At 52.9% G+C, this 20,862-nt stretch overlaps 3 protein-coding genes across 3 annotated transcripts in view; 1 reads left to right on the forward strand and 2 right to left on the reverse strand.

Moving 5' to 3' along the window:
• The window catches only part of LOC134412386 (zinc finger protein 208-like), a 489,474-nt gene that overhangs the window by 202,391 nt on the left and 266,221 nt on the right, over positions 1-20,862 (reverse strand). The window lies entirely within an intron of this gene.
• Positions 1-20,862, reverse strand: part of B4GAT1 (beta-1,4-glucuronyltransferase 1) — a 169,441-nt gene that overhangs the window by 89,530 nt on the left and 59,049 nt on the right. The window lies entirely within an intron of this gene.
• CD248 (CD248 molecule) lies at positions 6,549-9,146 on the forward strand. Its single transcript, XM_063146221.1, has one exon. The coding sequence runs from the start codon at positions 6,549-6,551 to the stop codon at positions 8,523-8,525; it is 1,977 nt and encodes a 658-aa protein (XP_063002291.1). The 3' UTR covers positions 8,526-9,146.

The following is a 20,862-nucleotide window of genomic DNA, read 5'->3' on the forward strand; positions in this document are numbered from 1 at the left end:
ATATTTATATCCCACCCTATATCACTAAGATCTCAGGGTGGCGTACAGATAAAAACATACAGTATAAAAAATTAAATATACACAGTTAAAAACAAATTAAACCATGATCCAAGTTAAAACAATATATAATTAAAAGCAATAGATACTCTCTCTCTCTCTCTCTCTCTCTCTCTCTCTCTCTCTCTCTCTCTCTCTCTCTCTCTCTCTCATTATTATTATTTATTTATATAGCACCATCAATGTACATGATGAATGTACATATGAATGAGGTGGGTGTATTTGTAACTCAGTGGGCTAGGCATTTTTCCAAAAGGGGCGTGCATCCTCTAATTAAGCCTACACACACACACACACACACACACACACACAATTATGATTGTCATGGTAACTTAATTACGATTTTAAGAATCACTGGCTTTTTAAAAGGAAGGGGAGGGGGGCAAAAGAGGAGGATGTCACATGGCTGTCAAAAAATTGGGCTATGCTACCCTCTGCAGGCCATGTACAGCTCCTGCAAGAGTTTTCAAATCAGGGCTGAATGTCTCTGTGTGTCTTGTGTGTGTGTGTTCATTTTTAGTCCTGCAGCGGAGGCTGGTGCAACCTATTATGGTGCAGCTGTGAATCCGCTCTGGATTTCAGTCAGAAACCAGCCAGAACTCGGTCGTATCTTGCACCCTCTGCTTCCAAGAGGTCCCATTTCTGTTGTGCCGAATATGAAGGGGAAAAGAAATTCATAGAATCATAGAATAGCAGAGTTGGAAGGGGCCTACAAGGCCATCCAGTCCAACCCCCTGCTCAAGGCAGGAATCCACCCTAAAGCATCCCTGACAGACGGTTGTCCAGCTGCCTCTTGAAGGCCTCGAGTGTGGGAGAGCCCACAACCTCCCTAGGTTACTGCTTCCATTGTCGTACTGCTCTAACAGTCAGGAAGTTTTTCCTGATGTCCAGCTGGAATCTGGCTTCCTTTATCTTGAGCCCGTTATCTTTATCAAGATTCCTTTATCTTGAGCCCTCAAGAAATTCTTCACTCCCATTATATTTCACTCTTTTCCCTAATATTCCCGGACTTCTCTTCTATTACACCCGCCGGTATTTTCTCTCTCCTGAAATCTCCTTTTCTGACTCTCTCCTTCCTTTTTGTTTTCACCTGGGGTTGGGTGGGTAGGGGGCTGTCTTTTTTCTTTTTTGCTTACGCTGTAACGTGGCATGTGCTCTCTTTCACTTCATAACATTTTTTATTTATTTAAAATCGTTTCCAGGCCACCTTGGAAGGTGGAATCCTCTCGTGGTAGCGTATAAGATATCATTGGCCTAATAGGCAGGGCCGTCCCAAGATGTTTCTTGTCTGAGGCAAAGGACATCCAGAAGCCAACTCAACAGGCCGTTGAATCTTACTTTGACTCTGGCAATGGGTCTACATCCTCCACCACAGCTGAGTTTAGGGGATTATGGGATAATGCCTCCTCCAGCTGAATGCCTTGTGATTCTGCCACTACTGCCTCCTCCCGTATCTGCCGCCTGAAGCAGTTGCCTCACTCTGCCAAATGGGAGGGCCGGCCCTGCTAAAAGGGATCACGGAGTTCTTAACTGTATTGATTTTAAATGATTTTTTAAACGCCGCCTTTAAAAGGTAGAACCTTCCAAATCAGTCCCGGCGCTCCGCTTAGCCTTTGTGCAACTCCACACCTCGATCTCAGGGCTTCCGTTTGTGCGGCTGGCGGCTGCCAGGTTGGGGTTTTAGCCTGTTGCGTTAAAAAAGAAAGGGTGGGTGGAATATTCCATTCCAAGCCTTTGACTGGGAAACCCAGATAACCATCTCGTTTTCTTAGTTTATTTTAAAAAGAATTATGCAAACTCAGCTCAGCAGCCATCCAAGGAAACGGCATGAAGCACCCTGGCTTCAGGCTGAACACGCCAAAGGGCCACCTTCCCCCCTTTTTTTAATGCACTACCATCTCTAGAACTCCCACGTCCAAATTTGACAGCAGACCACCTCTTAGCAAAAACAATAGCAAAGTCATTAAGGGAGACTCAACTCTGGTGTTCTCCTCTCCCCTTACACACACACACACACCCCTCTACCTCAGACAAGGACATTTCCAACATATTCTATAAACACGTCTTAAGTTTCTGGTATGCATTAGGAGTTCAGAGGTGCGGTTGCATTTTCTTTGCATTGGTTTCTTTGTTATGGCAGTGGCCACGACTCTGGCTTTTGCCTCTTTAAAGATAAAAGCAAAAGCAAAAAGCCTTCCAGGAGTCATTCCACTTATGCTGAAGCGAAAACCTTGGAGGAAAATACACAACACATCATTTCAATGCACCATTTATATCTCTCCTTTTGCCCAATCCCGGGCCTCAAGGCGACATTACAAAATTTAAAACCTATACATTAAAAACCTATAGAGATGTGCAAAAGTTAAAAGTACGTTAAACATATTCCAATATTAAAACGTTAAAACATTTAAAATGACAATAATAATGGTTTATTTTCCCAAGGCTTGTCACATAACATACCTCATTTCGGACACCAGATCCCTGCCAAGAAAGCAGGCATGTATGTGGGAAGGAGGTTGGGGTGGGGCGGGGACTGTTCACACAACACGCTAACCCACACTCCGTGGTTGGGCGTAGGTCATTTGTTGAACCGTAAAAGTTAGTGTGCTGTCTGAACCCAGGACACTTTCTGCAGGGTGGCTTGTTAACAGCCCTGAACAGCCCAGCAATAAACCATGGCTTCACAAGGTGGCTTGTTCAAGAAAATAAACAACCCAGGGTTTGACAGCAACCCACGCTCAGTTGCGTTGTGCGAACCAAGTCAGTGATTTTCATTCATCTCTACGTTGGACTTGAACAAAGCATTGGTGATTTACGAGAGCGTTTTGTGTTCAGGCATCAGGGACTTGCTTTGCAGGAAGCAAAGGTTTGATCCTGAACATCCGTTGTCGTACTGTTAGAGCAGTACGACAATGGAACTAGTGACCTAGGGAGGTTGTGGGCTCTCCCACACTAGAAGCATTCAAGAGGCAGCTGGACAACCATCTGCCAGGGATGCTTTAGGGTGGATTCCTGCATTGAGCAGGGGGTTGGACTGGATGGCCTTACAGGCACCTTCCAACTCTACTATTCTATGATCTCCAGATATGACCGGGGGGTGGGGGGATTCTGCCTGAAACCTTGGAGTGGCTGCTGCCAGTCAGTGTCAACAAGACTGGGGTAGATGGACCAATAGAAGACGTCTTCCGATGTCCCTATAAACCCATGGATGCAACCATGGAGGCGATTTTGAAATTGCGCCTGCCCCCAAAGCGGCCAATTTGGAAATGGAACTGGTTTTCCTGAACGGCCAGTTTCACCAAGATAAGAACCCTTTCTCGAAATCCTCAAATAATACACGGCCCGGCCCCCAAACGCCCCGCGGCAAGGGAAGGGACGTTTCTGCGCTCACGGTGCTTAAATAAACGCGACCCGCCGGAGAGATGGAAGGAAAAGGCTGCGAGGCCTCCTTTAAGAGGACGTGACTACGTTGGCTATAAATTGAAGGCCTCGTGAAAAACTCAAGTGGGGTGGATTGCAGGGGGAGGAGAGAGATGGAAACCATTTGTTCTTGAACGGCAGGAGATATTCTATAACCTCATCCTCTCAACCCGCTGCTAAGGGATTTCCATCATGCCTCCATGCTTATTCATTAATGTTCCCTCTTAGCAACACGGGCATTAGTGATGCTCTACATCATAATATTAGTGATATTGGAGCTCCTCACATGAGGACAGGCCTTTCAAAGAACAAAATGTCTTCCTTTTTCTTGAGCTCACCCCGTCCCCAAAGTTCGCCGGGGAAGGGGGGGGGCGCGCTATATTAGACAAAGACATTTAAAAACATTCAGGGACGTGCGGTGAAAAGTCAAGCTAAACCATGTCAAAAATGAGCCAAACGCTACCCAAATAAAAGGTTTTCTGAAGTTTTTGTCTTCCTTTCTTTCCAAAGTACGCTCAGGCTATGGTTTTGGTGGACCTCCGAAGCTGTGAGGAAGGCAGCAGGGACATCTTCCGATGCAGCCTCGCGGTTAAAACAAGACTCTTTGTCAATCTTTCAGGTGGCATTTGGCGTTTTTATTCTTTTAGCATATTAGGTTGTCGTTTGCCAGCAGACCGATGTGAAACGGTCTCACCACCTGGTGGCAGTTTGCGAAATAAGCACACGGCACATGTCAATGCACTTGAGAGCTGTTCAATTAACACAGTTCATATTAACACAGCCCCACATTACACGGTTATCGTATGGCATGTGTCAGCCCTTTCATGAGGCATGTTCAGCGTAAGATCGGGTGCAAGTAGTTTCAAGGAACCTAAGAGGAACGTACAGTGGGGTTGCGCTAATGGAAGGACACAGTTGGAGATTCTGGACTCAAACTCCCAGCGTTCTTGCCTATGCTCACTGGGGCTGATGGGAGTTGAAGTCCGAAGGATGTGGAGGTCACCATTGTTGGGGGAAGGCTAATCTAATCTCTACCTCTTAAGTAGTACAGATAGAAACCTGACACTAATTTAGACCTAAATTAGCAGAAGTTGGGGATGCTGTCGGAGATCCACCGGGAGATCCTTTTTCAGCTCGAGAAAAAGACCTATCCTTCCTCCACTCTGGGATTGGATTTAGGGCGTTGGGCCCTTAAGCATGACAACACTAGCAAAGGCATTTTAACAAGGCGTCCCCAAGAGGCCTACATAACTGTAATATATAGGGTAAAGAGGTACATTGGGAGAATGTGTGTCAGCCAAGCCAGAAACAACCCTGGAAATGTATTCTTTTGCCGGGAGGCGTAGGGGGGAATGGGACCCTCTGTAGTAAACCAGGCGCAGCTGGAGTCGACCGGGAGAGGCCTGCGAGGGTTGTGTAAATAAACGGAACGGGCCAAGACGCCAGACAATGGTTTTAGGAGGTTGAAGGGAGAAGCCCACTGCTAGGGTGAGTTTCTCTGGCAGCCCCGGCGTTCACGTTAATTGCTTCAAGCTTGGCGATGCCGTATTTCCCCCACCCCTAGGTCTCCCCTGCCGTTTCCCACGCAAAAGGAATTCCATGCATTTCCCGCCGTTCCCTTTTCTACATCTGCACCCTGTCCCCCCCCCCCACTAATAACACCCCTCTCCATCCAAATGGATAGGCAGGAAAAACGGCCTGCATTTGTGTGTGTATTTATACACACATCCCGTCGTGATTCACATCAACAAACCAGTTCTAATGGTTCGCGTCCCCCCTGGAGAAGCCAAACGGGTCTGAATTGTCCATTCAGCAAAGAACAACAGATTGAAAGTCGGTGTGGCGTAGGTTGGGTCGGGAGATCTGGGTTCGAATCCCCACTCGGCCACGGAAGCTCACTGGGACTCTCAGCCCAGCCTACCTCATAGGATTGTCGTTAGGATAAAAACGGAGAGGAGGCGGGTGACGTACGCAGGCTTGGGTTCCTTGAGGAGGAAAAATGGTGGGATAGAAACACAATAAATAAATAATATTTGCTGCTGGGATAATTTATCACCCGCCCCACCGCCCAATTCCCCACACCCGGCTATGGGAAGGAGTGCAGCAATGGAGGCTGGTGGCTCTCATGTCAGTGGGGCAATAAATCCGCTCTGGGTTCAAGTCAGGACTCTGAAGGAGGAAACCAAGTTGTTTCACAGCCAGAGTTCTGACTGAACTCCCGGGTGGATTTACAGCCCCACTGGCACCGAAGACACCAGCCTCCACTGACCTGACCGAGGTGGCCGCCTCACTCTGCCTAACAGGAGAGCCGGCCCCACTCCTGGGTTTTCTGCAGCAAGGTTGAGAACCAGGGTTTCTCTTTGCAGGTCCAGAAGAAGACTGGGTGAGATTTGGGGATGGCCTTTTCTGTGCCTCCTTCGCCTTCCTTCTTTTCGGGCTCCTCCCCTGCTCACTCCCCACCCCATCCAGTGGAGGCTGGTTTCTCCACGGTCAGTGGGGCTGCGAACCCCCTCCGTGTTTCACTTGAGAACCAGCCAGAACGCTACAGAAGCCGTCTACGGTGCCAAAACCCGCTCACCCCAAACAGGTCCAGCTCCTTTAGAGTGCTGACCGGTTCTGGCTGAAACTCAGAGTGGATTCAACACCCCGCCGGCATGGGAGCCCCCAGCCTCCACTCCTGGGGCAGGCAGTGCAGGCTGGTGGCTCTAATTTTGGGAAGGCAGTGCATCCATTCTGGGTTTTCAATCGGAACCGGCCAGGACTCTGAAGGAGCTGTCCAGGTGGCCCTCTGACCCAAAATAGGATTGGGGAAGAGTTCTGACTGAAAGCCCAGACGGAATCCACACCCCGAGGGGATGGGAGCCCCCCTCCCCTGGCCTCCACCGGTGGTCGGATGCTTTGGAAAGGGGGGTGGGGTGGGGAAGGAGGCGTGCTTGGGGGGCTCCTCCTCCTCTTCTCCCGCCCCGTCCCACCCCGGCTGGGATGGGGAAAGGGGAGAGGAGCAGGGGGCCCCTCGGCTGTCAGAGCGCTGGACGGTCGGCTGGGAGCAGGGTGAGCAGGGAGCCGCCACCATGGCCCGGTTGCTGCCACTGCTGCTGCTGCTGCTGCCTTGGCCCTGGCCGGGCGCCTCGCAGGACTCCCCGGCCGCCGCCTGCGACCCCGACGGCTGCTTGGCTGTCTTTGCGCAGCGCCGCAGCTTCCTCGACGCCTGGCACAGCTGCCGGGAGCTGGGGGGCACCCTGGCCGCACTCAAGCGCCCCGAGGACGCGGCCCGGTTGGCCCCGCTGCTGCTGCGCGGTTCCGGCGCCGTCCAGGGGGAGCCGCGCCTCTTCTGGATCGGGCTGCACCGCCAGCCGCGCCAGTGTTTCCCGGGCCGGCCGCTGCGGGGCTTCGCATGGACCACGGGCGACCAGGACACGGCTTACACCAACTGGGCCAGCGCCGCCGACGGGCCGGGCAGCGCCGCCTGCAACGCGCAGCGCTGCGTGGCCCTGGACGACCGCGAGTTCCAGTGGGTCGAGGGCTCCTGTGTCAGCCCGCTGGACGGCTACGTGTGCCGGCTGGCCTACCGAGGCATGTGCCCCGGCTTGGACGAGGAGGGCGCCGGCACCGCCGTGGCGTACACCACCCCCTTCGGGCCGGCGGACGGCAGCCTGAGCTACGTCCCCTTCGGCACCGTGGCCGCCGTGGCCTGCGGCCGGGCCGGGCCGGCGGTGTCGCTGCTGTGCCTGCAGAAAGAGGACGGCGCCGTGGCCTGGTCCAAAGAAGGCCCGCTCTGCAGGGAGGACGTGTACCGGCACAGCTGGTGCGAGGGCGACAACGGCGGGTGTCAGCAGCTGTGCCTGGACGAGGGCTCGGGCTACTCCTGCGAGTGCCACGCCGGCTACTTCCTGATGCCCGACGGGCACTCCTGCGCGGCCCACGATGCCTGCCGGGACCGGCCCTGCCAGTTCGGGTGCGTGCCCCTGGAAGACGAGGAGGGCGGCGAAGGAGGCTACCAATGCCAGTGCCCCGCGGGCTTCGAGCCCAGTGACGACGACCCCCACCACTGCGAGGACGTGGACGAGTGCGCGGACGAGGCATCCTGCGAGCACCAGTGCGAGAACACCGAGGGCTCCTTCGTGTGCCGCTGCCACCTGGGCTTCAGCCCCTCCTTGGACGACGACCCGGGCCGGTGCGTGGACACGGACGAGTGCCAGTTCTCCGGCGTGTGCCAGCAGATGTGTGTCAACTACGAGGGCGGCTTCGAGTGCTACTGCAACGTGGGCTACGAGCTGGAGCCCGACGGCATCAGCTGCAGCCCCGGCGCCCAGCTGCCCCCGTTGGCCACCCCGATCTTCGTGGCCAAGCCCACGTGGCTAGTAGAGCCTCCGGTCCACATCCCGGCCACCTGGGGGCAGGACTCCTCGCTCTGGCTGCAGGACTCCACTGCCCAAACGGTCTCCCAAGCGTCCCCCTCCTCGCTTCCCCCGACAGACACCTACGGTGATGACTACATGGCACCAAGCGCCGAACCCCTTGACCTTAGCCCATCCCGCCCTGATATGACCTCCGCTCCCTTGGAGCCCACCAGCGCTGGTTTCGGTCCTCTGGCTGCCACGTGGGGCTCCCTGCAGCTTACCACGGGCCCCCCCCAAAACTCCCTGAGCCACCCTGCAGGTGAGACCGGGCCTGGATCTCCCCGGATCCCTCTTGCTCCCACTGCTGCCCCGTTGCCGGATTCCTCGGAAAGGGGGCAGGGCGCGGTGGTCGGGGGAGTCCGGGCCCTGCTCCCCACTCCGGCCACCCCCAGCCCGGCCCCGGGGGAGGAGCCGGGGCGGCAGCGGAGAGACGACCGCTGGCTCCTGGTGGCCCTGCTGGTGCCCCTCTGCGTCTTCGCGGTGATCATGTTGGCGGTGGGCATCGTCTACTGCACCCGCTGCGGGGCCCAGGCCAAGGCCCGGAGCGTCACCCAGTGCTACCGTTGGGTCATCAACTCGGCAGGCAAAGGCGCCCCTCCGCCGACCTCCCGGCCCTGCCAGCCGGCCACTTGCCGGACCAGCGTCTGAGCCGCAGGACGGCCGCGGGCACAGTGCCCCTCCACTCCACCACCAACACCACCGCTCAGGCCTGGTTGGGGCCTACGAAATACAGCTGTTCGCGGCCGGCAGGCAAGTGTCAACCACAAAGAACTCCTTCTCCCCGGTGGGGAGGCCCGTCACCACCACATCACCGCCCGCAGCGGACGCCGGGACGCTCCGAGCTCTGCCGGGTGGGACGCAGAGACCCAGCTGGGACGCAGAGAAGCCTCGCTGGGCTTTCGGCAGGAGGAAATCCTTTTCCTCCCACCCGCCCCCTTGCCGGGTGGGATACAGGCAGCTCGAGCCGCAGCCAGGGGGTGGGGTGGGGGGATCCGGAAACACTGCTGGGACAAAGAGACCTTTCAAGATGCTAAGGCAGCGATCTTCCGTCCCCGGCTAACCGGGACACATGCAAGAGGAGGCCCTGAACAAGCAGTCCAAGGTTTCAGATGGAGGCCTTTTCTTGCTTTACCTGGAGACATAGAACCTGGAGAGACAGAACCTTCTTGTCCTCTACAAGTAAGGTTCCAGTCCTCATTGTTCTGAATAAGGGGGGGAGCAATTGAAATAGGAACACAGGAGGACGCTCCATCTATCTCGCTCCGTCTTGTCTACCCCGGCTGGCAGCGGTGCTCAGCGATTCCAGACAGGGGGTGTTCTCCAGTCCTGCCTAAACACGGTTAGATTTGAACCTGGGACCCGCGCCTCCAACACAGCTGCTTTGCCCACGGAGCAGTGGGCCTTCCCAGCGCAACGTGGCTCCGGAGAGCCCTCATTGGTGTGGGACTCCAGGCCCCAATGCAACCATCAATGCTCCTGGGATGTACAGAACTCCTCACCGCCGAGGGGAGCACAACTTCGACGTAAGACGGCCGGCAAAAGGGATCCATAAACCCATCTCTGGCCTCCCCCCACCCAGTCCAGCTGTTCTGGAGGGAGGGGCAGCACATCTGGGACAGCTATTCTCCTGCTCGTCACCAGCCAGGACAAAACTTTCCGCCCTTCTTTTTTGGCAAGAGCAGAATGAGGAGCGAAAGGCCCCGGCTGGGATGGGGCCCGCTCCTTGCCTTTATTATCCCCTTGCTCTGTTCCCCTGCACAAAAGAAGCAGATGCCCTCCGTCAGGGGAGTCAGCAGCTGGTGTGGGTGCAAGACTTGGGGTCTGATTATTGGGGTGCAGATGTTTCTTTTTGGGCCAGAGGCCGGGGTGTCCGTGCTGTCGCAAAGAGGCAGGGGCGAAGGCGGTTCCGTGGAAGGGGAGGCCCTTCAGGACCCACATTCCAGGGAAGGGCAGCGTTAATTCGTGACCGCTGATGTACTTTTCCTTTGTGGGGAAATTGTCTCCCTCCCTTGCGTGTGCGTGCACTTTGTGCATGTGTGTGTGTGTGTGTGTCTGTGTGTGCGGGCGTGCGGTTTCCCCCCCATGTGTTCAATAAAAGGGACTGGGCGCCTCTGTCTGGCTGGAATGAGAAATAAATCTTCTATGCACCATGGAGGAGTGGAGAGAGAGGGTGGACCCCCTATTTAGTGAGCGAGGGCCTACTTGGGGGAGAAAGGTCTACAAGCCACACGATCGCTTGCCAGTTTAATATGAGAGAGAGAGAGAGAGAGTTTTGGGTTCCTGCCCCCCCCACTGAGAAGAAGAGATGGGGTGAATGGGAGGAAAAATCCAACTTCTGGACTCCTAGGTCCAGTTGCCAGCTGTTTGAGATGCTCACGAGGACCAGCTGGCTGAAGAGGAATAAAGTGGGCCGAAGTGAGGGAAACGCCTTCTGCTCATGCCTAGAGGCACTCTCTACACCCCTTTCATTTTGTGCGTGTCCCAGAGCTGATAGAAGGAAGAGACCACACCTCAGGATGTATTTTTATTCCCTGAAGCCGCTCAACCCATTTCGGCCCCGTTATCGTGTACATAGGTCTTTTTAAAAATTGCCTGCAGAGATCTCTGAAAAAAAGTATAAAGCCCCCAGGTGATGGCTGTGACTGGTTCAGTGCTCTGGGATGAAGGGTGGGTGTGGGGTGAGGGTGGAACAAGCCCCACTCCAATTCTCAGTGTTGCAAGGAAATGGAATTTAGGGGGTTAATCCCAAAAGGCCTTTTGAATCCTAAAACTTTGATAAGAGAGTTTGGGAGTAGATAGCTAGGAAGGGGAAGATGGATTTTAGTGGGGGTTTTCCCTAGGGGGAAAAAGCCCCAGGGGACAAATAGCACAAAGGGAATGTTTGTGTTCTCCGACCATCCCTATAATTTCAAGATAATGAAAGATCTGGATTTCGAGGAATTAAAACCAACATGTTATACCTATCCAGCCCTCGGATCCGTGCCCTGTCTGATGTTCCCAGTTGCTGGGAAAAGAAAATTTGGAGCCTATACGCTTAGCACCACTTATTCACCACGTCCTCAACTCACATATTTCATCCGCTGTTCCTCCAGCCCTGCAAGAGATGTGGTCGGAAACCGGATAAACGTAGAAATAGGATAAAAGCCAGGACAAATACTAGTCGTTGGGGCTGCTGGCCTGGGTGAGAGCCTGTCTCAGCTTTGCACAGTTGATGAGGGGTAGTTCGTTTGCTGCTTTAAAGGGACGGTGCACAAAATTGGGCATGTAACTGGTTTCCTGGCTTTCTCAGGCCCAGCGAAGGGTCAGAGGGAACTAAAGCCCTCGTAGAAACTGCATCCGGTCAGAGGTGGGCCCTTTTTCTTAATGCCGACATTGTCTAGTTGTTGCTATGCAGATTTGAAGGAAATGCACTCTGCCCATGCTCGGAAGCACTCTCTCTGTTTTTTTGTTTTGTTTTGCTTTGCACGTTCCAGAGCTGAGCTCAGCATTTGCAACAAGCCCCACAAACAATGTGTGCGTGCGTGCTGAGGGCTGGGCTGGGAGTTGTTTTGTGTATGGGAGAGGGGCAGGGGCTGAAATGAGGTAACAGCATATGCAAAAGCCAACCCCCCCCCTCGCCCCCCAATTTAAATTCCCATTTCACTCCCATCTTTATTCTCGCCGGCCCAGCCACCTTTCCACGGCCCTGCGTGACTCAGCCCAAATAGTTCTGGCTTTAGTTTAAATTCATGGGTGTGGTGGTAACTCAGAGGCACTCTGCCTAATTTGGGGGGGGGGAGGGAGGAAGAGGGGGGGCTATAGGGCACCCCAGCAAAATCTGAAATGTTAACCCTGTGCAGCACTTTGAGGCCCAGAGAGACAGTGAGAACTTCACAGCTAGTTGAACGGGGAGAAGTTTACAGTTTACATTCCTGTATTGCTCTCCGCCCCACCTACCCCCAAAATTTCTGCCTTTAAGCCAAATGTCTATATCTACTCTGCCTCCCAGACCCCCCTGCCCTGGAAAATCCAAAACTTGAGCTAAAACGGATGGGGGAGAGATAACGGGAGGATCAGAAAGGGGTGTTTTTTTTTCCACGGCTCTCTTTTTGGTGGGTCGGTGGGGCCGGAATGTGATTCAGTCGCACAGGGCCCAGTAAGGGTTAATAGCAACCTCTGGAATGTGCGCTTTTAATAAGGAACAGATGGGGTGGCATTTGCCCCCCTCCCCACACATTGCCCCCCCCCGATCACGCTCCAGACCCCCCACCCGAATAGGGCTGGGCTGCATTTCTCCCCGCAGCTTTCTAAAAGGGGCCTCTGCGGCTGTAGTGGCTGTGTACCAGGCCGAAATACTACAGGTAGAGCTCTCCCCCCATTGCTGCGCCTTCTTGGCTGCACCGGTTGTGTTGGTGCCTGCTGTTGCAGCAGCTGTTAAAGTAGGGGCTGATCTAGTCCTGGTGTCTCAGTCTGACCCTCCGGAATTTCCCAGGGATTTCAGCTCAAATAGGCTGTTCCTTTTTGCTCCGTCTTTGCCTTCGGGGTGAAGGGGGGGATATTGATTTGAGAGGATTAATCCCCATTATTCAGCAGCGGATTGGTAGGAAGGGAGGGAGGAGAATGGAGAGGTGGCGTTCAGTCTGCTTCAAAATCCACACCTGGGCAATACCTTGAATTACGGCCAAGCGGAACGTCACAAAAAGAGTGCGCAAGCTTTCGGGTTCCACAGAACTCTTCGTCAGACTGAACGGCAGCCGAGGAGAGACGCTCCCTGTATTGCTTCACATGTGCCCGAACCGAGCCACGAAATAGAAAAGATGGGTTACAACGGGATTTAGTTTGCACCCGCTCCACCTTATTTATTACATTTATATCCCACACAGAATTCTCCCCTTTCCTTGGCTCTTCACAACAGCCCTGTGAGGTAGGTTAGGCTGGGAGAGAGCCTGGCCCCAGATCAAGTGAACTTCATGACTATGTGGGGATTTGAACCTGGGTCTCCCCAATCCTAATCCAACACATTGACCGCCTTGGGTCCACCTTGGGTATTACCTCCACGGCTGCTTTCAGGGCCGGCGCCGGAGGTCAGCATCACCGGGTGCCTGCTATCGCCCACACTTCTGCATTGGGGTCCCTTTACCACTCTCTGGACTTTCCTGCTGTTGCAGCTTGATAATTTATTTCTTCCTTGTTTCAGAACATTTATATACATCGCCTCCCATTGTACCACTTTGCAATTTATTACAAAATACGAAATCCCGGGAGAGCGTAGCAGCACTGAGTCAAGTTGACAGTTGGGAAAAGCCAAGGGTGAGCAAATACGGATTTACTCAGCATCAAAAGCGCAGGGTGGTCTTTGCCTGACGTATGGCAGAGGGGAGGTCGTTCTAAGGGAGGAGGCCACCACAGAGAAGGTCCTGTTGCTGTGTTGTTGCCAGACGGGATTTAAGGCCTTCCCTGACGTTCGTAGTGGCTTAACTGGTTTATATCGGTGGAGACGATCTTTCAGGTACCGTGGTCCTAAGTTGTCCTCTGCCCTCTCCTAGCAGGCGATGACACGTGGGGAGACAGCTGGGTTTTTCCCTGGGTGCTTGTCTGGATTGGGCCCATAGAGCAAGCAGAGCCTGGGGGCACACTAAGAAGGGACCCACCCCCCACCCCAAAAACCACTGGTGTCAGCACGTTCTCTGATCTGGAAGCCCTGTTCCTGAAATATCACGACAGGCTGTTGCTCCTCAATAGCAAACAAAAGTACTCTGTGTATGCTCAGAGACTCCCCCCTGCTTTCTTATATCAACAACAAATGCATACCGTGCTTATGTTTTCCAAGGGCTGATTTCTGGTTGTGAAATTTTATTTATTTATTTATTTATTATTACATTTCTATACCGCCCCATAGCTGAAGCTCCCTGGGCGGTTTACAAAAGTTAAAATCAGTAAACAGTAAAAAAAATGTACACAAAATTTAAAACCATCAAAAACATAAAAACAACAGTATAAAAACAACAATATCCATTTAAAAACAACAGTTCTGGGGTCCGTTAAAAGACAAACTTAGCGTTGTTAAATGCTGTTAAATGCCTGGGAGAAGAGAAAAGTCTTGACCTGGTGCCGAAAAGATAACAATGTTGGCACCAGGTGAGCCTCATCGGGGAGATCATTCCACAGTCGGGGGGTCACCACCGAAAAGGCCCTCTCCCTGGTTGCCATCCTCCAAGCTTCCCTCGGAGTAGGCACTTGGAGGAGGACCTTAGATGTTGAGCGCAGTGTACGGGGAGGTTCATGTCGGGAGAGGCGTTCCGTCAGGTATTGTGGTCCCAAGCCATGTAGGACAGAGAAATCAGATTGTAGCTTTAGTTCATTTCAGTTTCCAAACACTTCTGTACCACTCAATAGCCAAAGCTCTCTGGATGCTTTAAGGAAACGTCTCTGAAGGAAACCGCACCATCTTTGCATTGAGGAAACTACAAGAAAACACACCTAAACTCTTAAGATGACTTATACCAGGTCAGGCTGTTTTCCATCCAGCCCAGTATTGCCAACACAGGCTGGCAGCAGCGCCTCTCCAGGGTTTCCTGCAGGGTTTTCCCCACCAGCCCTACCTGGAGAAGCTGTCTGGGCTTGAACCCAGGACTTTCTGCATGCGAAGCAGGGTTCCCACCACTGAGGACAGAGTAAGATCCCAGTCCTCATTGTTCAAAATAAAAGCCGGATTTAAATAGGAACGTGGGAAGGCGAGTCAGATGGTTGGTCCATCTAGCTCAGCAGGGCCGGCCCTTCCATTAGACAGAGTGAAGCGATCACCTCAGGCGGTAAATGCTGGGAGGTGGCAGCAAGATATTGGATGGTGTCCTAAATTAGCCTGTTCCATCATCAATGTTGTTGACGGATTCATCTGTCTGTCCCGTTGGCTTGCGTACTTGGAATGGGTGGGGGGCACCGTCTTGTCCTTCTCTTCAGGCTGCTAAATGTCTTGAGCCAGCCCTGTTAAGCTCAGTCTACTGGACCCTGACTGGCAGCAGGTCCCCAGTGTTTCAGACACAGAAGGTCTTGGATTATCTACACTATTGCTTTAAAGCGCTTTATAACAGTTATAAAGCGCTTTAAAGCGCTATAAAACTGTTATAAAGTGCTTTAAAGCAATAGTGTAGATCCAGCCTTGGTCGCAATCTTCGCCCTAGAGTGAGTTTTAAACCACAGTCACGACTTCTAAACGTGCCTCTATCCCGATCAATGAGCATGTGCAGACCGCAGGCACATCAGTGTCCTCTTTTCCCTTTCGGGGCGGCCACCCGAGCGCTTGGAAAAGGTCTCCGTTTTTACAGCTGCGGATGGACCTCTCCGCCGGCCCCACACACAGACACAGCTGAGATTGGGGGGTGGGTGTGGGTGGGGGCCCCTCTCTGCTCTGCCCCAGTTTGAGGGAGGGGAGATTCCCATCCTGTCCCTCGCTCCACTTCTCTTCCCCCCCCACCCCCCTGCTGAAACTGGAGAGCGCGTTAAAAGACCCTCCCGGTTCCTGGCTTTGTTTGTGTTCTTTGAGTGGTGCTTGGGTGGGAAATTGGTCATCCAGCCCACACACACAGGCAGAGGCAGCTGGGAAATAGGGAGGTGGGGAGGTGGGCGAGGCCTGGGAAACAGGACACCCGGGTTTCCCTGCCGGGGTCTGGCAAACAGCAAGGGAGCCTAGTGGTTGGAGGAACATATGTCAAAAGTGGGATCGCTTATAACAATAATAATAATGAGAATGAGAAGAAGGAAGAGCAGGCCTAATGGAAGTGTGGACAACTTTCTGGCCCACCAGACATTTCGGCCTACAACCCAGTTCTCTGTCACCGCCAGTCCAGCAGTTTTTAATGACAGAGAGGACAGGGGGAAAGGGGCCATTTCACTACCCTATTGAAAGACTCCCCCCTTTTTTTCACCCTCCCCCCCTTCCCTTTTCCCTTGCGTGTCATGACTATTTAGGTCATAAGCCTGCAGAGCAAGGACTGCCTTGTTTAATCGATTATACATAAGTGCTTTTGGCTGAGCAGCAACACGAAAATATTTCAGATAAAGAACGTGACAGAAAATAAATCATCCTGGTCTTCTGGCTACGGCTGATGTGGGTGGGGGCACAAATTGCCCACCGCTGGTGTAATGGTTTGTAGGTTTGCGGGTGTGTGCGTGTTTGTCCTCCAGCAGAGTTCTGGTGCCTTTAGGGCTTTGAGATGGCAGAAATTCAACAGGTGTAGTTCCCCAGGTACAATACTGGAGGTGAGTTGATTTGCCTACAACCACTGTACAGCCCAAGAGCCTTTCAGAGAATCAGAGAATAGTAGAGTTGGAAGGGGCCTATAAGGCCATTGAGTCCACCCTAAAGCATCCCTGACAGATGGTTGTCCAGCTGCCTCTTGAAGGCCTCTAGTGTGCGAGAGACCACAACCTCCCTAGGTCACTGGTTCTATTGTTGTACTGCTCTAACAGTCAGGAAGTTTTTCCTGATGTCCAGCCAGAATCTGGCTTCCTGTCACTTGAGCCCGTTATTCCGTGTCCTGCACTCTGGGAGGATCAAGAAGAGATCCTTGCCCTCCTCTGTGTGACAAGCTTTTAAGTATTTGAAGAGTGCTATCCTGTCTCCCCTCCATCTTCTCTTCTCCAGGCTAAACATGCCCAGTTCTTTCAGTCTCTCTTCATAGGGCTTTGTTTCCAGACCCCTGATCATCCTGGTTGCCCTCCTCTGAACACGCTCCAGCTTGTCTGCGTCCTTCTTGAATTGTGGACGTTATAAAGCTTTAAGCTCAAGTTTCCCTCTCCTCCTGCATTTTCCCCTCACAACTGCCCTGCGAGGTAGGCTAAGCTGAGAATGACTTTTCCAAACATTGTGGGTAAGAAGGGATTTGATCCCATGTGTCTCTGGCCCAACTCCAATGGCTACTAGCCCTGATGGTTATGTGCTGCCTCCAGTGTCCGAGGCAGTAAGCCTGTGTGCACCAGTTGCTGGGGAACATGGGTGGGGGGGTGCTGTTGCACCATGCCCTGCTTTGTTGGTCGACGGCTGGTCGGCCACTGTGTGAACAGAATGCTGGACTAAATGGGCCCTTGGCCTGATCCAGCATGGCCTTCCTTATGTTCTCTTTCTAACCAGGAGGCCCATTGGGATTGCCAACTGACCTGCTCTTGGCCTGCTACTCTGCCTTGAACATAGGCCTACGCTGCAGAGTTTGGCTGGCTGGCGGAGCTCGAAGGGCGGTTAGAGGCGGAGGAGCAGGGGCTGGCTCAGCTGTTGACAACCTCGCTTCTCAGCCCATTTCTTGTCTGTGTGTCCACATATGGACACATGCTCATAAGCAGTGGCGAAGCCTAGTGGTTAGAGCAACGCTCGGCAAGGGAGTTTTCAACGTGGGCCGGCCTCCTGGGTCTCCCTGTCTCCAGCCAGGGTGGAGGCCGCTGCCGTCCCTATTTGCTGGCCGTTCTCTCTGGTGCAGGGTTGCTGTGAGGTCAGGAGGAACGCAAAGTCCCTTCTTTTCTTCCCTTTTCTGCTGCAGATGGACGTGGCTGCTGCTGTTAAGCAGTAGGGCGGCCCCACCCGGATGGTGGGCCTGGGGGACTGAGTTATTATAGGGAGCCCTGCCCAAAGCGGGGAGCGGAGGGGAAAGACAGCCGGTCTGGTTTGTGTCTCATCTCTTTCTTTTAAAAACTCTCTCTTTTGCTTTTAATGCAAGCATTGCCATCCGAAACGTTCAGGCTTTCCGGGAACAAACGGAGCCTGCCGTGGAGAGAACCGAACAGGTTTGGGGGCTGAACCCTGGAGGCTCAATGGTGTCTACCCAGCCCCATTCTTCTAGCCCAGCCTTCCTCAACCTGGGGCGCTCCAGATGTGTTGGACTGGAGTTGTAGTCCAACACATCTGGAGCGCCCCAAGTTGAGGAAGGCTGTAATCTAGCCCCACAACCCCATTATTCAGCCCCACTCTTCCAACGTCACACGGAAAGGTTGGAAAAGGTGGCAAACCAAAGGGCCAGGCAAATTCTCACCCCAGCCGTTTCTCAGCCTCCCTTCCCTATGGAGGAAAAATGCCACACGGGGCATTTCTATGCCTCTCTCCACCACCACCACCACGTCTGCCCTGCCTTTCCCAGCTCTGAAATTCTCCCCCGCCCCTCTGCTTTTGGGGTCTTGCACGGATTCTCGGCCAGTGACATCCACAAACCCAGGTTGGATTCCTCCCAAGACATTCCAGCCCTGATAAAAGCTCCTGACCTTTCAAAACATCAGCGTTTTCCCCCACTTCGAAAATGGGTGGGGTTCCTGATGCATCATTCCGAACCTCATGCGGCCTCTACAGAGCCAAGTTCTGGGATAATTGTTGTGTGTGGGGGGATAGAAATTCGGAATGAAGGTTTGCAGCAGAATTGGACGAACAAAGTCATCCCCCCACCACCACCATCTACCACGTATCTGGCGGGGTTCACACAACACAACAATCCAGAATCTAGGGTAGGTGCGGGTTGTTGCTGAATCGTGGATTGTTGTGTTGTGTGAACCCGGCCACACTAACAAACCATGGTTTGTTAACCACGAGCAACCCCTGAAGACAGCCCATGGTTTGTTGTTGGGTGGTGAACTGTGGGTTGTTCGTGGTTAACAAACTATGGTTTGTTGGCGTGGCTGGGTTCAGGCAATGCAACAACCCACGATTCAGTGACAAGCCATGGTTCAACCAGTGGATCGAGACTTGGCTTTTCTCAACCGTCAACTTGCTGTTATGCGTTGTCAGAGGGCGCGTGGAGGGTGTCTGGCGGACGCACTGCCACTACCACCTGGAGTAAACTTCACCCATCCTCTACAAATCAGGGTAAAGACAGCAAGCTTTGAGATCAGAGATGGCACGGGATGCAGGCAGACTAGTTGAGCCTCGGCACCTGTTAACCTCTGGCTGGAACGGCTTGCTACCGGTCTGCAACTGGCTTGCAGAAAACAGAATGGTGGGAAACCCTTTCCAGAACGAGACTTCGACTGACGCACGCATAGCAAAGAAAAGAAAAATAAATAAATCCGGAAAATCGACGCATTGTGAGAGCCAGGCCGGCTTGGATACTTGTGGGTTGGATTCAGAATTTGCCACGTTTCATGTAGACCAGCCTTCCTCAACCTGGGGTGCTCCAGATGTGTTGGACTACATCTCCCAGAATGCCCCGGCTGGGGCATTCTGGGAGTTGTAGTCCAACACATCTGGAGCGCCCCAGGTTGAGGAAGGCTGATGTAGACGCTCTCGAAATCCACAGGACATAGGACTGTCATGACTTGCTGCATTCCAGGGGTCTACTCTATTGAATTCAAGGGGGTCTACTCTAACCATGACTCCATCTGAATCTGTCTCTCCGCTTACCCTGTTCACACAAGACCACTTGCAATGCGCACGCAACAGCGGGTGAGAAAGCGGAGCAAAATCTATGCTTTACGTCGTCGACTCTGAAGAGGGTGGGTGGAGGTGAAATTGTTGTTTATTTTTCCCCTCTGCAGTCTTTCGCAATCGGGGCAGAACACAGAATTGGATCGGGACGGCTATGATCTCATCCCGTCCCCGGAGCAGATACAAGCAAGGAACAAACATGCACCACACAGCGGAGCTCAAGACGTGAGATGGAAGCAAAGCGTCCCATTTGCTACTCTTTTATTTATTTTATTTTTGCTGGCTCAGGAAAAAGGTTTAGGGCCATGGAGTCCAGGTTCTGCCAGCGATGGGGGAAGAGCGACACTGGGCGATTGTCCATAAGGGATTGATCGACAACGTCAAGAAGGCCTTGCTCGTGATCTTTTTGGGAAGGGACCACGAGCCGTCTCTAAGGGCTTGTCCGCAGCGGAAGAATTTATGGCGGCTGGGCTCCAGAGTACTTGAAACTGATTTAAACAGCAGATGACTGGCAGTGCAGAGACCAAAAAACCCCAAAACACATCTGGAAAGCAGAGTTTGCATTGTTTTGGGGGGGGATGTTCTGTGTACGTAGTTCAAGTGGCATTGCTTCGAAGGGACAGGCAGGCAGGGAAGGGGGATAAAGCCAAGGACTTGCTTTGAGTTCAAAACACGCGAGGCCTCGGCCCAAGAGTCTGACGTTAAGGCTGGGAACAGGCAGAGCAGCTGCTGAGAGCGGCGTGGCCTCTGAGCATGCACAAAGCGGACACTTTAGATCTGATGCTGGATATGGCAATGAATAAGAAATTAGCAACGGATCTAGTCCTGCTTAGACTAGACACGCTGAAATCAGTGGGATTAATCTTCTCAAGGAATTTGTCCAACCCCTTTTTAAAGTCATCCACGTTGGTGGCCATCACTACATCTTGTGGTAGTGAGTTCCGTAATTTCGCTTTGCGCTGTGTGAAGAACTTCCTTTTATCTGTCCTGAATCTCCCTTCGTTCAGCTTCATGGGATCTGATCCCTTTGGGTTCCAGTATTATGAGAGAGGGAGAAAAATATCCCCCTATCCACCTTCTCCACACCGGGCATAATTCTGCACACCTCTGCCATGTCCCCCACCCCATGGGATTTGCTTCCACCCCACCACAAAAGCCACACACTGAGTTGACCTTTCCATAGCTGCTGTCCACTACAACCCCAAGAACCCAGCTTGAATCTCAGCCGCGCACCTGCGAAATTGTCATCACGCGCCTCGCTTTGCACTTGGGTTACCCCGAACCACATTCCCCGCTTCCCCCAGTTTGGAGAGCGATCCCGTCGGAGATCTTCGCGAACCCTCTTCATTTTTACCACCGTAAATAATTTCATAGCGTCGGCAAACTTGGCCACTCCACAATTCACTCCGTTGCCAGAACATTTACGAACAACTTAAATAATTCCAGTCCCAATACAGACCCTTCCATTGCCGGCACTGAACGCTGATTCCCAATTTCAGCTCTTTAACCAGTCTCTAAGCTGGTGCAGGAGTCTTTGGTGCAAGACTTTTGAGAAGGGCCTTTTGGAAGTCCTAAGAAACAACGTCCAGCGGATCGCCTCCTTTTGCA

Source organism: Elgaria multicarinata, chromosome 21 (assembly GCF_023053635.1).
Source record: "Elgaria multicarinata webbii isolate HBS135686 ecotype San Diego chromosome 21, rElgMul1.1.pri, whole genome shotgun sequence".
Taxonomy (NCBI): Eukaryota; Metazoa; Chordata; class Lepidosauria; order Squamata; family Anguidae; genus Elgaria; species Elgaria multicarinata.

What these genes read in the sequence shown, in the direction of transcription:
- CD248 (XM_063146221.1), top strand. Translation starts at nt 6,549, where the DNA reads ATGGCCCGGTTGCTGCCACTGCTGCTGCTGCTGCTGCCTTGGCCCTGG.